This window comes from Alosa sapidissima, chromosome 5 (genome assembly GCF_018492685.1).
Source record: "Alosa sapidissima isolate fAloSap1 chromosome 5, fAloSap1.pri, whole genome shotgun sequence".
Classification (NCBI taxonomy): domain Eukaryota; kingdom Metazoa; phylum Chordata; class Actinopteri; order Clupeiformes; family Clupeidae; genus Alosa; species Alosa sapidissima.
In genome coordinates, this window is record NC_055961.1 from 18,375,626 (window position 1) to 18,388,634 (window position 13,009).

At 42.8% G+C, this 13,009-nt stretch overlaps 1 protein-coding gene across 1 annotated transcript; it reads right to left on the reverse strand.

Annotated features, from left to right (window-relative positions):
- Positions 1–674: 674 nt before the first annotated feature.
- si:dkey-183i3.5 (uncharacterized protein LOC566445 homolog) lies at positions 675–9,171 on the reverse strand. Its single transcript, XM_042092411.1, has 11 exons — positions 8,359–9,171; positions 7,059–7,270; positions 6,706–6,766; positions 6,453–6,548; positions 5,767–5,943; positions 4,787–4,912; positions 4,364–4,477; positions 3,876–3,982; positions 3,565–3,683; positions 2,848–3,045; positions 675–810 (listed from the first exon to the last, which is right to left on the reverse strand). Exons 1-11 carry the CDS (start codon positions 8,983–8,985, stop codon positions 791–793), a joined length of 1,857 nt encoding a protein of 618 aa, XP_041948345.1. The 5' UTR covers positions 8,986–9,171; the 3' UTR covers positions 675–790.
- Positions 9,172–13,009: the final 3,838 nt, after the last annotated feature.

The window sequence follows — 13,009 nt, forward strand, 5'->3', positions numbered from 1 at the left end:
GCTTCAAAAGTTAAAAAAAACAACTTGTGCTGTATCGTTATCCTATGGCAGTGGTTCTCAACCCTTTTTCAGTGATTTATCCCCCGTGAAATATTTTTTCAGCCAAGTACCCCCTAACCAGCGCAAAGCCGGCTCTGGTTTGGCCTTCTTTGCCACTTGTCCCTCCGTGTTTTCACAAGAATTACCGCTACGCTTCAACCATGACTCCATCGTTTGAGTTTTGACAGTGATTGACAGGTGATGGCGGGTGGCATGTGACAGGTTGGGTCGAACCATCCTGGTATGGGGGGGGGACACTGGGTTTTTAGGATAATGAAATTGAATAGCCTACTGAAATATAAAATTAATTTTATGAATTTATATTTTCCTGAAATATTTATTAAATAATTGTTATTTTTGCATGGATTCTACTTTTTAAATATATGTATATTTTAAAATCTCACATACCCCCTGGAGTGTCCTCACGTACCCCCCAGGGCGTACCCTCATTTGAGAACCACTGTACTAGACAATTGTTGCATGGGAGCTGTATTCTGATTATTGAGGAGGCAATGAATCGACTAGTAGGGAGGGACTTATTCCTATGCTAGGTCAGATGAAATGTGGCATCTTGAGATATACCCATATATATATATATATATAGATATGACATGAATGACATTGAACAGCAAAGTGTCATAACATATTTTATTGAGGTGGTATAAAACATACAGTAAAGCGTTGAGTCTGCACCAGAGAGTGGCATTGATATCATTCAGGTAAGGAGCAACTGAGAGATGGCATCAGCTCTTCAGTAGACCGCGGAAGATACTGTAAAACAAAAATAAATTGGATTTCTCAGACAAAATTACCTAATTCCATAGAGACCTGTAAGCACCCACATGTGTTTAATAGTGTGAGTAGTAGTTCAACACAATTAGGATCACAGGTGCAGTGTGTATTAGGTAACAATCAGACAGGACGCGCTTTGCAGCTTATAAAGCCTGAGGCTCTGCTTAGAGACAAACTTTTTTCAATTCGAGGCACTGAGGGCGCCTCCGCAAAAAAACACGAGGCACTCTGGATGCATAATCAGTGCGCAAAAAGCTTACTGCCAATATGAAACAATGTGGAAAATGTGCAGCTCACTGCAAAAACAGAATTCTGTCTGATTGCCCCCCTACTTATCTGCACTCTGCGGAGTATGCAGCAGAATGAGTCCTATGTTCCAACACATTTGTGCCAACTTGAGGGTGCAGGAACGAAGAATGGCAAGTTGCGCTTTTCCGTGTTATACACAAGCATTCATAGGAGGGTTAGGGGGAAAAGTGGGAGTTTACAGTAAAAAGCTCCTATATGTATTGCCCTGTATGTACCAAAACTGCCTGTGAATGTGCGACTTTATTTTGCTGTGAAAAATTTCCGCTATTTGGATAACACTTTAAAGTTGGTGTAATCCAAATGGCTGTTAAATGCTAGCCTGGTTATACTGCCTTCACGCCAACTGTAAACTCGGAGGACACGACTTTAAAAATCCGTAGAAAAGTGTGTTCATGACCTCAGCTCGGAAAACAAATACAGGAAACACATAAATAAGTTATTAGAATTGTGATGTGATGCTATGGCTGAGCAAGAAGGAAAATGTCTCTGGTGATTGTTTCTATCTGTAGTGTTCTATCGGAGGTCCGAATTTCCAAATATCCGATGTGGCATGAAGGCGGCATTAGCACCAGATCTTATCTCAATTTAAATTGAGAGTGTATCTGGACAAGGTTCATTCATCTCCTATTTCTAAGGGTTGTCACCAATGGGACACAAATCAAAATGCCTCTGGACACAATTGGATAGACCTAAAACCAATCAGAGCGATGAAGGAGATGACATATGCAGAGCAAAGGACAAAACATCTCAACAAATGAGCATTTAACAAAAACTGCTTCAATGTCATCATCTTAAGCCAGCCTCAATGATTGATTGGTGCCCGGGTTTTAGGAACATTGGAAATTGAAGTTAATGGTCTCTTTGCCAGACGGACCTGCAGAGTATATTACAAATTTGCCAAAGGTTCGACTGAGTTCTCCCTGGCTAGTTAAATGTGTCAATAAAAGAAACATTCAGAGACAACAGATTCGGTATTCAGTGCACCAGTTTTGCTTCTTTGTACTATGTCAAAAGCAATTTAAATTTTTGTTTGCCTTTCTAATGTCTTACTTTTACTTTCATGAAATCAACTTTAACTTCCCTACTTTCCAAGGCTATCCACTCTGTCATAGCCTATGTGCAAAAATAGTTTGAGTATAGTTATTTAAGTGGCACTTACAGGTATGTGCATTATCTGTTTGTTGACATCTTCTTATCATGTATTGTATTATATTGTGACCGCTTCACTTTTGAATCCTTTTAATGTTGTCATCTGTTGACTCCATTCTACGGAGCCTGGGTGTGTGTCATTGCAAGATTATTTGTATATCGAGAGAATGTGCATTCATTTTACTAAATTGTGCTCTCGTTTTACTAAATTGTGGATTCATTTTATTAGATTGTGTGCACAATTTAATATATTGTGCGCTTGTTTTACTACTTAGTACTATTTACTATTTAGTATAACGTGCGCACGATTTACTAAATTGAGAGCAAGATTTAGTAAATTGTGCACACATTAAACTAAATTGTGTGCACATTTTACTAAATAGCATGCTTATTTTACTTGGGTGTGCGCTCATTTTACAGCACAATTAGCGAGGAAAATTAATCGTTTAGATTCATTGATAGACTAATCTGTATTAATATAGTTGTTAGTGGCAGCCCTACTAACATCCACTGCACTCGTTATAATGGATAATGAATGGATATAATGGAGAGACTCACACGCACTGCTGCTAAGGCTTGAGGAGAAATAGCTGCTGGCTCCAAAAGACCCCGCCCCTCCGAGTCCTGAGCCAAAACCTCCTCCAAAACCACCGCCAAGACCTCCTCCTAGACCACCGCCAAGACCACCGCCAAGACCACCTCCAAGACCTCCTCCTAGACCACCTCCAAGGCCTCCTCCTAGACCACCTCCAAGACCTGGGCAGAGAGTCGAGGAGAAAGGAATAACAATCAGAGTGATGAGAAAGTTATGTGGCCATGAACAGCACTAGTGAGCATTATCTGAGTTAGCTAAGCCTTAACAGCTAGCAGGTACCCCAAAAGACCTATGAAGTTCACCTACAAAAAAGCTGCCATCTTTGCCCATATAAGGAGATCTGGTATCTTGGGGAAATAACATTGGGATTTTGTTCTCGCAGGGACGAAGAAGTCTGAAATGCAGACGTTTTGCTCTACACACTTTTGTCCTCTGCCTTCGAGTGGGTACTGTGATCTACGGTACATTAATATTGTGAACTTTGCAACTTGCCATAGACAGTTAGCTTCGATTAACAGCCAGATCTCCTTATAACCCATAGCATCTCACTGGACTAGCTTTCCATTTTTCATGCTCTTACATGTTTCTGATTTGGGTGATTATTTATAGGTAATACACATAGAGATGTTGTCAGATAGAGAAACAGTATAATAATGATAAAAAGATGACAGATAATCTACCCAATCCATAGCCTCCACCTCCGCCAGCAGCCAATCCCAGACCAGCACCTGCACCTCCAGCGGCTCCTCCCACTGATGTTTTAGACATGTGGACGGTCACACCCCCTCCAGACTTCAACCTGAGGGAGAAAACGCACACATTTACATTTAATTTAGCAGACGCTTTTTCCAAAGTCGATGGATGCAGATATATACTACTATTTAGGTCATAATCCTGCAGTCGTCTCAACAGACCAGGCGCAAGGCCTACATGGGAGCCAGTTTCCCCGGGCAAACGGATTGTGGGGCACTAGTTGGCATGTGTGTCTTACCTGCTTTCTTCTCCATCCAGGAGCTTTTTGTAGGCCGTGATCTCCACATCCAGAGACATCTTACTGGCCAGCAATTCTTGATACTCCTGGCCATAGTGTGTGATTTGCTAGAAACACACACACGTGATTGTCATTGCCAGGTCTGTAGTAATGTGTGCAAAAATCTGTAACACCTCCTTTAGGAAGCATGTTTGTATGCGTCATTCATCAAGTTCATCCAGCCGGGCTTCAAGCACCACCTCTAAACAATATGGCAGTACAGGTGACAGACACACATGCAGACAGACACTCCGGATGTATAAGCAAAGTCCTTATAGGCAAGTCCCCCAACTCGGTGGCCATCTTGGTAACACACTTTGGGCAGTTATCAGGCAGCTATATTGTCTACTGCCATATTGTCGTTATGAACTACCCCTATGCATTTCTATGGAGGATTCTTTGAGTACTGTGTCTCCTCAGTAGAAAGTGTTTGTATACTTCGTTCGTACCTTGCGGAGGTCATCCAGCTGTGATTTGAGTGTTAGGACTTGCTCCTGGTACGTCTCTGTGTGGGAGCTCGAGTGAGACTCCGCCTCCTCCACCTGAGACTCCAACTGGATGTTCTGAAATGTCAACGGATCACCATATTTTGTATCACAATATTTTATATTTTGACACATTATTTGAAAAATCATCAAAATGTATCTGATTCTAAACATTAATAAACTAAAGAAGCACCAACGGATCACATCAGTAAATCAATTCTAAATAAAAATACAAAACTGATAAACACAACAATTTGCTACCCCTTCCTTACTTTTTTATTTTTGTATTCCAAATTTTTCAAACCGATTCTTGGTACATGAACGTGTGAGAATTAAAAAAAAAAAATGTCACAAACACATTTCTACACCGGACCGAGATGACCCTACCAGTGTCTTGATGCGTTCGATCTCTCTCTGCACAGAGTCTATCTGCAGTTTGTAGACCCGAAGTTCCTCCTTGGCGGACGTGAGAGTCTGAGTGTTGGGCTGGGTGGTCAGGGACATCATGGAGATCTGTGGAGAAGGCAGAGATGGTTAGCCAAACACCCTGCAGACATACTAGTTTTCCATTGGAGGTGCCTCACTATTTTATGAAAATGTTTATAAATGGAATTATGATTGTGTGTATAATAACTACCGGTATGAATGCTTACCAAACAAACAGCCAAGAGTAAACAATGAGGTGAGCAGGGATTGGGAGAAAAGCAAGAGGAAAATCAGACAGGAAGTGATGTAATAAAAAGGTAGCCAGAGCAGATGGTGCATTCATGGCACCTGGGAATATCAGGGGCCGCCCCGTGATTATGTTGTTTTTCCCCATAGATATACTGTCAGTATATATATCTATGGTTTTTCCCACTGCGAGTGTTCATGTGCTTTGTCGTCGGAATGTGTGAACAACATGGATGCCACAACAAAGGTTAAAACATACGCTCACTAATTTTAAATGAACAACTGTATTTGCTTAAAAATATGGTGTAAGACGCTTGTGAAAGAAGTATATGCAGCTTTAAAGTGACAAAAACGGCAAATTCCAAAGTTCACATTAAAACTGTTGGACATGAAAGGCCACATGGACTACAAACAAACTACAACATGACAACAAAAGTGACGACAAGCCCTCAACTGGGCAACTCTGTTAGCAAAATCTACCCCCACCTCTTATTCCCACATGAAGTGACGTGAATGATGATGTTTTCACTGGTGAAAAGGTTTTTTCCTGTGAACACACCGAGAGCACTGCACATGAAGGAAGTGATGTAATCAAAGATAGCCAGAGCACTGGAAATGAAGGAAGTGATGTAATGAAGGGTAGCCAGAGCGCTGCACATGAAGGCAGAAAGATACGAAGAAGAGAAGAGACTTACGCTATCCTGGACAGATACTAGAGCGTCCTGCTTGCTCCGCTGAGCAAGGGCTTCGTAGTGTCCCCTCACATCCGCCAGAGCTGACGTCAGATCCTGTGCCTGTGCTGCATTGTCCACAGAAATGGACACAGCTGACCTCACACTGCCTGTCACAATGTTTCGGACCTCTTTAACTTTCTGTGAAAGGGGAAATCCAAAAACTGTCTTTATTTATTTATGTGGAAGGCAAACAATTTAGCCAACGGAAATAAAAGTAAAAAAAGGCTAGTGAAAAAAGACTAAACTGTGTTGTGAATTAAGACTAAATTATCTTATTACAGTGACATTGCGTCCTTGGTAATTCTCCTTTCTGTTTGAATTGAGCTGTTGAGCATTGGTTCAATAAAGATGCGGCCTTCCTTGTAGTTTTAGGGTTTTCAGTATAAACTCCCACCCACACTCACATACATTTCTGTGGTAAACCAGACAGTAGCATACATGTCATGCAGCCTACAGGTAGTTTTTGGGTAGTCCTTTCCTGTATGCACGGAATAGTTGATTTAACGGTTAGCTAACCCTAGCTGTAGCAATGATCAGGCCTTTTATGTCATGCCCAAATGCTGATGTAGATCAATAATGATCTGTCTTCTTTATGTGTAAAAAAGGCATTGAGTCCAAGCTGTGGAAAACGTGATCACTGTACTTACAGCCTCATAAACCTGCTTGGATAAGGCAATATGGTCTTCCAGCCCACTGATACTAGTCTGCAGCTCGAAGATGGACAGGTAGAGGCTATCAACTTCCTGCACACAAGACGGTAACATTATCAACTTCCTGCACGCAGTGTCTTAAATCCTATTCAGTCATTGTTTATTTAATTCAGTTAGTCAAATACTTAAGTATTGTGAGAGGTGATATACATGTAAACAATATGATAATAATAATTAATAATAATCTTGCCTCCTTCAGGTTGCTCCAGTCGATCTCCAGAGTCTTTGTTTGTGTCGTTTCCTCTTCATACCTGAAGAAACAGCCATTAGATATGTGTATATAGATATATTATATATATTTATTTTGTCCGCCTTTTTATGCCTTTAATCTGACAGGACAGTAGAGAGAGGCATGGAATGGGAGAAGAGAGTAGGAGAGAGACATGGAATGGGACCGGGAAATGACCCGGGCTGGACTCAAACCCTGGTCCCCGTGGGCCCGTGGATCCGAGTGTGGTATGGGCATTGTAACCAGTTGCACCACAGTGCCCCCCAAACAGTCTCAGTTCAATGATAACAATAACAGTTCTTGATCACACACACCTGGCGCTGACGTCTTCAATGATGTTCTTGTAGTGTTCGATTTCAGCGATGACGGCCTCTTTGGTAGCGGTCAGCGAGTCTATCTGGCCCTTGTAGGAGCCGATGGCGGAGGTGAGTAGGATGGACGTGCTGGCCGGGCCGCCCTGGTCGGGGTTGGTGAACATGGAGATCTTGGCCTTCAGCACGGCGTTGTGCTGCTCCAGAGAGCGAGCCTTATACCGCACAGGGAGAGTGCAGGTAGGTGAGGACCAGGACATGTATGAACACACACACACACAGACATACACACTCACAAGACACATTGACACAGACACACATACTTTCTTTCTCGCACACGCTGACACTCACACAGACACTCTCTCTCACACACACACACACACACTCACACAGGCACACACACACACACACACTGACACAGAAACCCTATGTGTCTTTAGGTTTTAGAACCATGCAAGCTTCACTCTCACACACACTCACGCTGAGGACCTCAGGTGCTGGAAGCATACCAGTTGCTCCTTCTCCTACTGCACACATGTCAGGACATTCTGTGTCCTCAGGCACTAAAATATGTAGGCTGCACACCACACACACACAATCTCTCTCTCTCTTACAATCAATATTATTATCATTATTTAACACAGCTAATCAATGATTTGTGAAACCATACATTAATTTCAAACTTTAAAAATGTGGATTTGCCTGAATTGTATCAGTAAGTCAACTGAACTAAAATCAATGTAAATGTAAAATCACACACACACACACACACACACAGACTATCAGTTATCACAGATGCTGTACTCTCTCACACACTCTCTCATCATCCCTGCTAAACACATATTCTCACTCAGTGACAAACCCATGGTCTGGCACAAATAAACATGGTTTGTTCCACACACACCCCATTGTGTGTCTCCCAGCAACACACTCTCACCTAGACATTCTGCACATATACTTCTACACACCTGCTCCCTGCTCTCATCTTATAGGTCAAGGAGGTCTCTCATTCACTTGCGCACACACACACACACACACTGCCTCTCTCACTCACACACATAGACACACACAACCTCTCTCACTCATTCAGACACAACACAGCCTTTCTCATTCACTCACTCACTCACACACACAGCCTCTCTCACTCACACACATAGACACACACAACCTCTCTCTCTCACTCAGACACACAGCCTCTCTCACTCACACACATAGACACACACAACCTCTCTCTCTCACTCAGACACAACACAGCCTTTCTCTCTCACTTACACACAAACACACACCTCTTCCAGGTGCTCACCTTATCGATGAAGGTGGCGAACTTGTCGTTGAGCACCTGCAGCTCCTCCTTCTCTCGGAGTCGGGTCACCTGCACTGTGTCCAGAGATGGCAGAGAGGGGTCCAGTGTGGGAACTGCCCCTCCTGCCCCCCCGCCCATTCCACCTGCCCCAGCCACCCCAACTGCCCCTGCAGCGCCCACTCCCGGGCCTGCCCCCAGGAAGGCCGGGTTGAACCCATACGCGCCGATCTTGAACACTTTCCCACCGAGCCGGGCACGCAGTGGAGCCACGCCCATACGGAACCCTGCAGCCCCCCGAGAGCCGCCCCCCGCTGCCCCGCCGGACCCTAGCCCCATTCCGAATCCCGCTCCGGCAGACCCGAGGCCCATTCCGAATCCCGCTCCGGCAGACCCGAGGCCCATTCCGAATCCCGCTCCGGCAGACCCGAGGCCCATTCCGAACCCCATTCCACCACCCAGACCCGATCGCAGAGCGAGGGACCCTCCCCCACCTCCCCCCAGTGACATTCCTCCCCCGAAAGACCGCATGCCAGAGGACATCCCTGACGCGCGTGAGAATAACTTGTTTCCACTGTAGGTGGCGCCAAAGCGCACAGCGCCTCCACTGAGACGGGCTGAGTCGGCCATGAGCGCAGCTGCAGAAGGAGAGAGGAGAGACGCCGAGATGGAGCTGCTCAGTCAGGTGCAGCAGCCCCTCTGGAGAAGCGCTATTTATGCAGACAGACACGGGGGTGTGTCTGTGACAGAGCACTCCAGACACACGCACACACATACATTTGGCACATACACACACATTTAGCACACACTTTAGCACACATAAAAACACATGCATCCAGCACACATTCAGCAGACACACACATACATACACACACATCCAGCACACACACCAAAACATACACAAACACACATACACATAGCACACACCTAACACACACACATAGCACACACCTAACATACACATACACACACTATATTGTTGAATTCTGCAACATAAGTGAACAGTCCAACAATGTTAAGCAGTTACATTTTCTATCATGGGTTTCAGTTTGAAGGGTAAAGAAAATGTATTTTCTAAATGAACGTGCTCAAATTGCGAAAGTCCACATACTGTCAGCCTACAGGACCTAAGTTAACAGAAATGGCAAGCTGTCCACAGTCAAATAATATTTCAAACATTCTAACTTTCAACTTTAATATGTAAATCTCTATCACTGTGAGAGAGTGTGGACAGTGTGTTCAATTCCAGAGGTGCAGGGGAATTAAACCAGAGTGGACAGTGGTGTGTTTACAGATCTGCTCATCCAATCTGTGTGGGTTTTGAACAGCATTAGGTTAGCCAGCATGACTGTAGATGGTGTATGTATTAAGGTATGGGGTGTGTGGTATGGGTTAGTATGTATTAGTGTATGGGGGGTATTAGGATTAGTGTATGGGATGTGTGGTATGGGTTAGTATGTATTAGGGTATGGGGTGGTTGTCAGCTTTGCCAGCTGTTCCTTGAGTTTTAAACTGGATTGGCACCGCAGGCTTTTATCTTTCTTTCTGAATCTCTATTGTGATTGATGGGTACACATCCTATAACAGCCCACAGGAGAGTTCTGCTCATTACCTACATCACCTGCTCTTTAAATCCCTCAATCTGCCAATCAAAACGGCGTCCATCCCCAAGGCTTTAACATTAACATGCACATACATATGCTCTCTCTCTCTCTCTCTCTCTCTCACACACACACACACACACACACACACACACACACACACAGGTAAATACAGGGTCCTCCACATATTTGGGCACTGGTAAATCTGACTAAAAACAGGTAATTTATCATAATCTCTCAATGAAAACAATGAGAAAAAAAATCAACCTTGAAAGAAAGAAAATGTATTCTGAGAGAAAAAGAGAGATTGTTTTTTAAACCAAAAACACATGTGCCACTATTATTTAAGTTTTATATTGAACTTCTTTAAATTAATCAGTGTATTTGAACATTCAGCAGTAATCCATGACTTCCATTTTCACTAAGGTAGGAAAATAATGTGAATCCTGTGAGAAATCCTTTTTCAACACGAGAAAGGCAAGAGAATATACTGAATTCAAATAAAAAGAAAGGGTGATGACCTTTTTAAGTCAGGGAATGGCTTTAGAAAAATAGGTACCCAGCTGAAAATCCCCATATTTACAGTTAAAACAATAATTAAAAGGTTCCAATCAACTGGAAATGTTCTGCTTGGAGGTGTCCATTGAGAAATTAAAAGAACATCCTATTTCCATGTGTCACATTTTTACTTTTTACATCTATGATGGTGATGTCTGGGGACTTTGGAATATTGCAGAGGTTTTGCTGGTATTTTCAGCACTAGCGAGGCTGCATAAGGGCCCAATTGGGACAGTGCCGGCCAGATTGACCACTGGCCCATCCAATCAAAGGTGTTACAGCATAGAACTTGAAAAGGAGAGAAGAATATATATTGTCACATACAAAATAGGTTAAAACAAAACTGATTTGATGAATAATGATGATAAATAACACTAATATGGCAAGTCCAGATAGTTACTATAAATATAAACAGATACAAACAAATATACAAACAGAAAAAAATATGCATAATAATTTAATTTATTTTGCATTTTATTTTCCCATAAAAGCAAGTGGTGCTCGTTGCAGAACCACCTACAGTAGGTCCAGCGACGAGGAGCCGCTAGGTCAAACCCCACCCCTCTGAACCTCAACTGACGTGACTAAAGAAGGCACGCCACATGAGGTCCAGCGAGGTGGGGTCAGTCATTTACATGGCCGCGAGTGAATGGTCCGAAGCCGATAAACTAGTCTACTTTGACACTTTTTTACTTTGATTTTAATAATTTAATCCTCGATTTCTTCCCCCTTTATTAATGAATTTCGAAATGTTGCCCTTTTAAGACCGTTTTTTATTTTTACCATACAGTTTGTCTAGCACCTGACAAGTTTTGGATCTCACACACTTTTTCCTTTTTCTAAAAGTCATTCTCGTCTAAACCCTGTCTACGTTAAGGCTATTGTCTAGCCAATCTGGCCGTACAGCCTACAGTCAGTTAAATTGTGATGCAAATTCAATTAATTGTCCATGGGAACTTCCCGTCTTTACCAATTAGCTCTACTGTCATGAACATGAATTAATGGATGAACTAGATTAAAGGTATAGGCTACAGTTAAGCAAAACATCAGTAATTTAGACAAGCAATTTTAGCAGTGTAGTCATTTGCACCTATTAAATACTCAAAAAAACAATTAGTGTATTCCCGCTCAGGTATTTGAAGTGGTCCAGGGCCTGTTGCTACCTTCCAAAATTTGGCTTGCCTATTTAGACAAAATATGCAGTCAGTTTTGAGGTTGTGTAGCCCTAAGATCTAAAATGTGCTGGCTGCTGGTAACGGGCCAATCTTGTCTTTCTCTCCCTTGGGCACAGGCACGCACACATTGAAGACAAATTTGAGCAATTTCTCGAGTTCTGTGCGGTAAGAAATAAATGTTAGACCTATGGATTAATGTATAAATCAAAGTTTTTATTATTATTATATAGAGATAACATTAGACTTCTAAAATACAATTTAAAAGAAGTCTTGTCAGATATGGTTATGGATAGGCTATGGTTTATTTGACACATTAATGTAGAAAATAGTGACATGCCTACACAAACTTATTTGCATATTATACACACAGACACAAGTGCACACAAGCACAAACATGCATACATACACTCACTGGCAAGATATACAAACACACACACACAAATGCATCCACACTTTGGCAAAATACACACGCACACGCTCACTAGCAGAATACACACACACACACGCACAGTACATACACTCACCAGCAACATACATACACACACACACAGTTCTAGCACTGTTACCTCAGCTTTGGCTCTGCTGGCACCCCTCCCCGCCCACAAGGCCATTTAATAACCCAAACCCCAACCCCAGGCCATGTGATGGAATTATGGAACCATCATAGATGGAATTATGACGCTCCCTCCAGCTACCTGGGAGCACAGGTATTCAGTATATTGGGATAGAATGAGCTCTGACTTGCGCATGCACACACACAGGTGACAGCCAGCCAGCCGGCCAGAGAGTTGCAGAGGCAGAGACATATGGCAACATGTGCAGAGAAAATATAAATTGCACAGTGGAGGAGTAAAAAAAAAAGTCTGATTGTGAAGATGTAGGAAAACTGATCCTTCCCTGATAACCAATGGAATGTGGAGAACTCAAGCCCTAACCAAGATGAGATTTGTGGTTCTGTTTCTCAGTGCTACTTATCAGAAGAGAGTTGTGTGTTTGCATTATATACAGTTAAGAATAATGCATGTTAGCATGATACACAGTGCCCTCAGAATAATGCATGTTGGCATGATACACAGTGCCCTCAGAATAATGTGTGTTTGCATGATACAGTGCCCTCAGAATAATGCATGTTAGCATGATACACAGTGCCCTCAAAATAATGTGTGTTTGCATGATACACAGTGCCCTCAGAATAATGCATGTTAGCATGATACACAGTGCCCTCAGAATAATGCATGTTGGCATGATACACAGTGCCCTCAGAATAATGTGTGTTTGCGTGATACACAGTGCCCTCAGAATAATGCATGTTAGCATGAT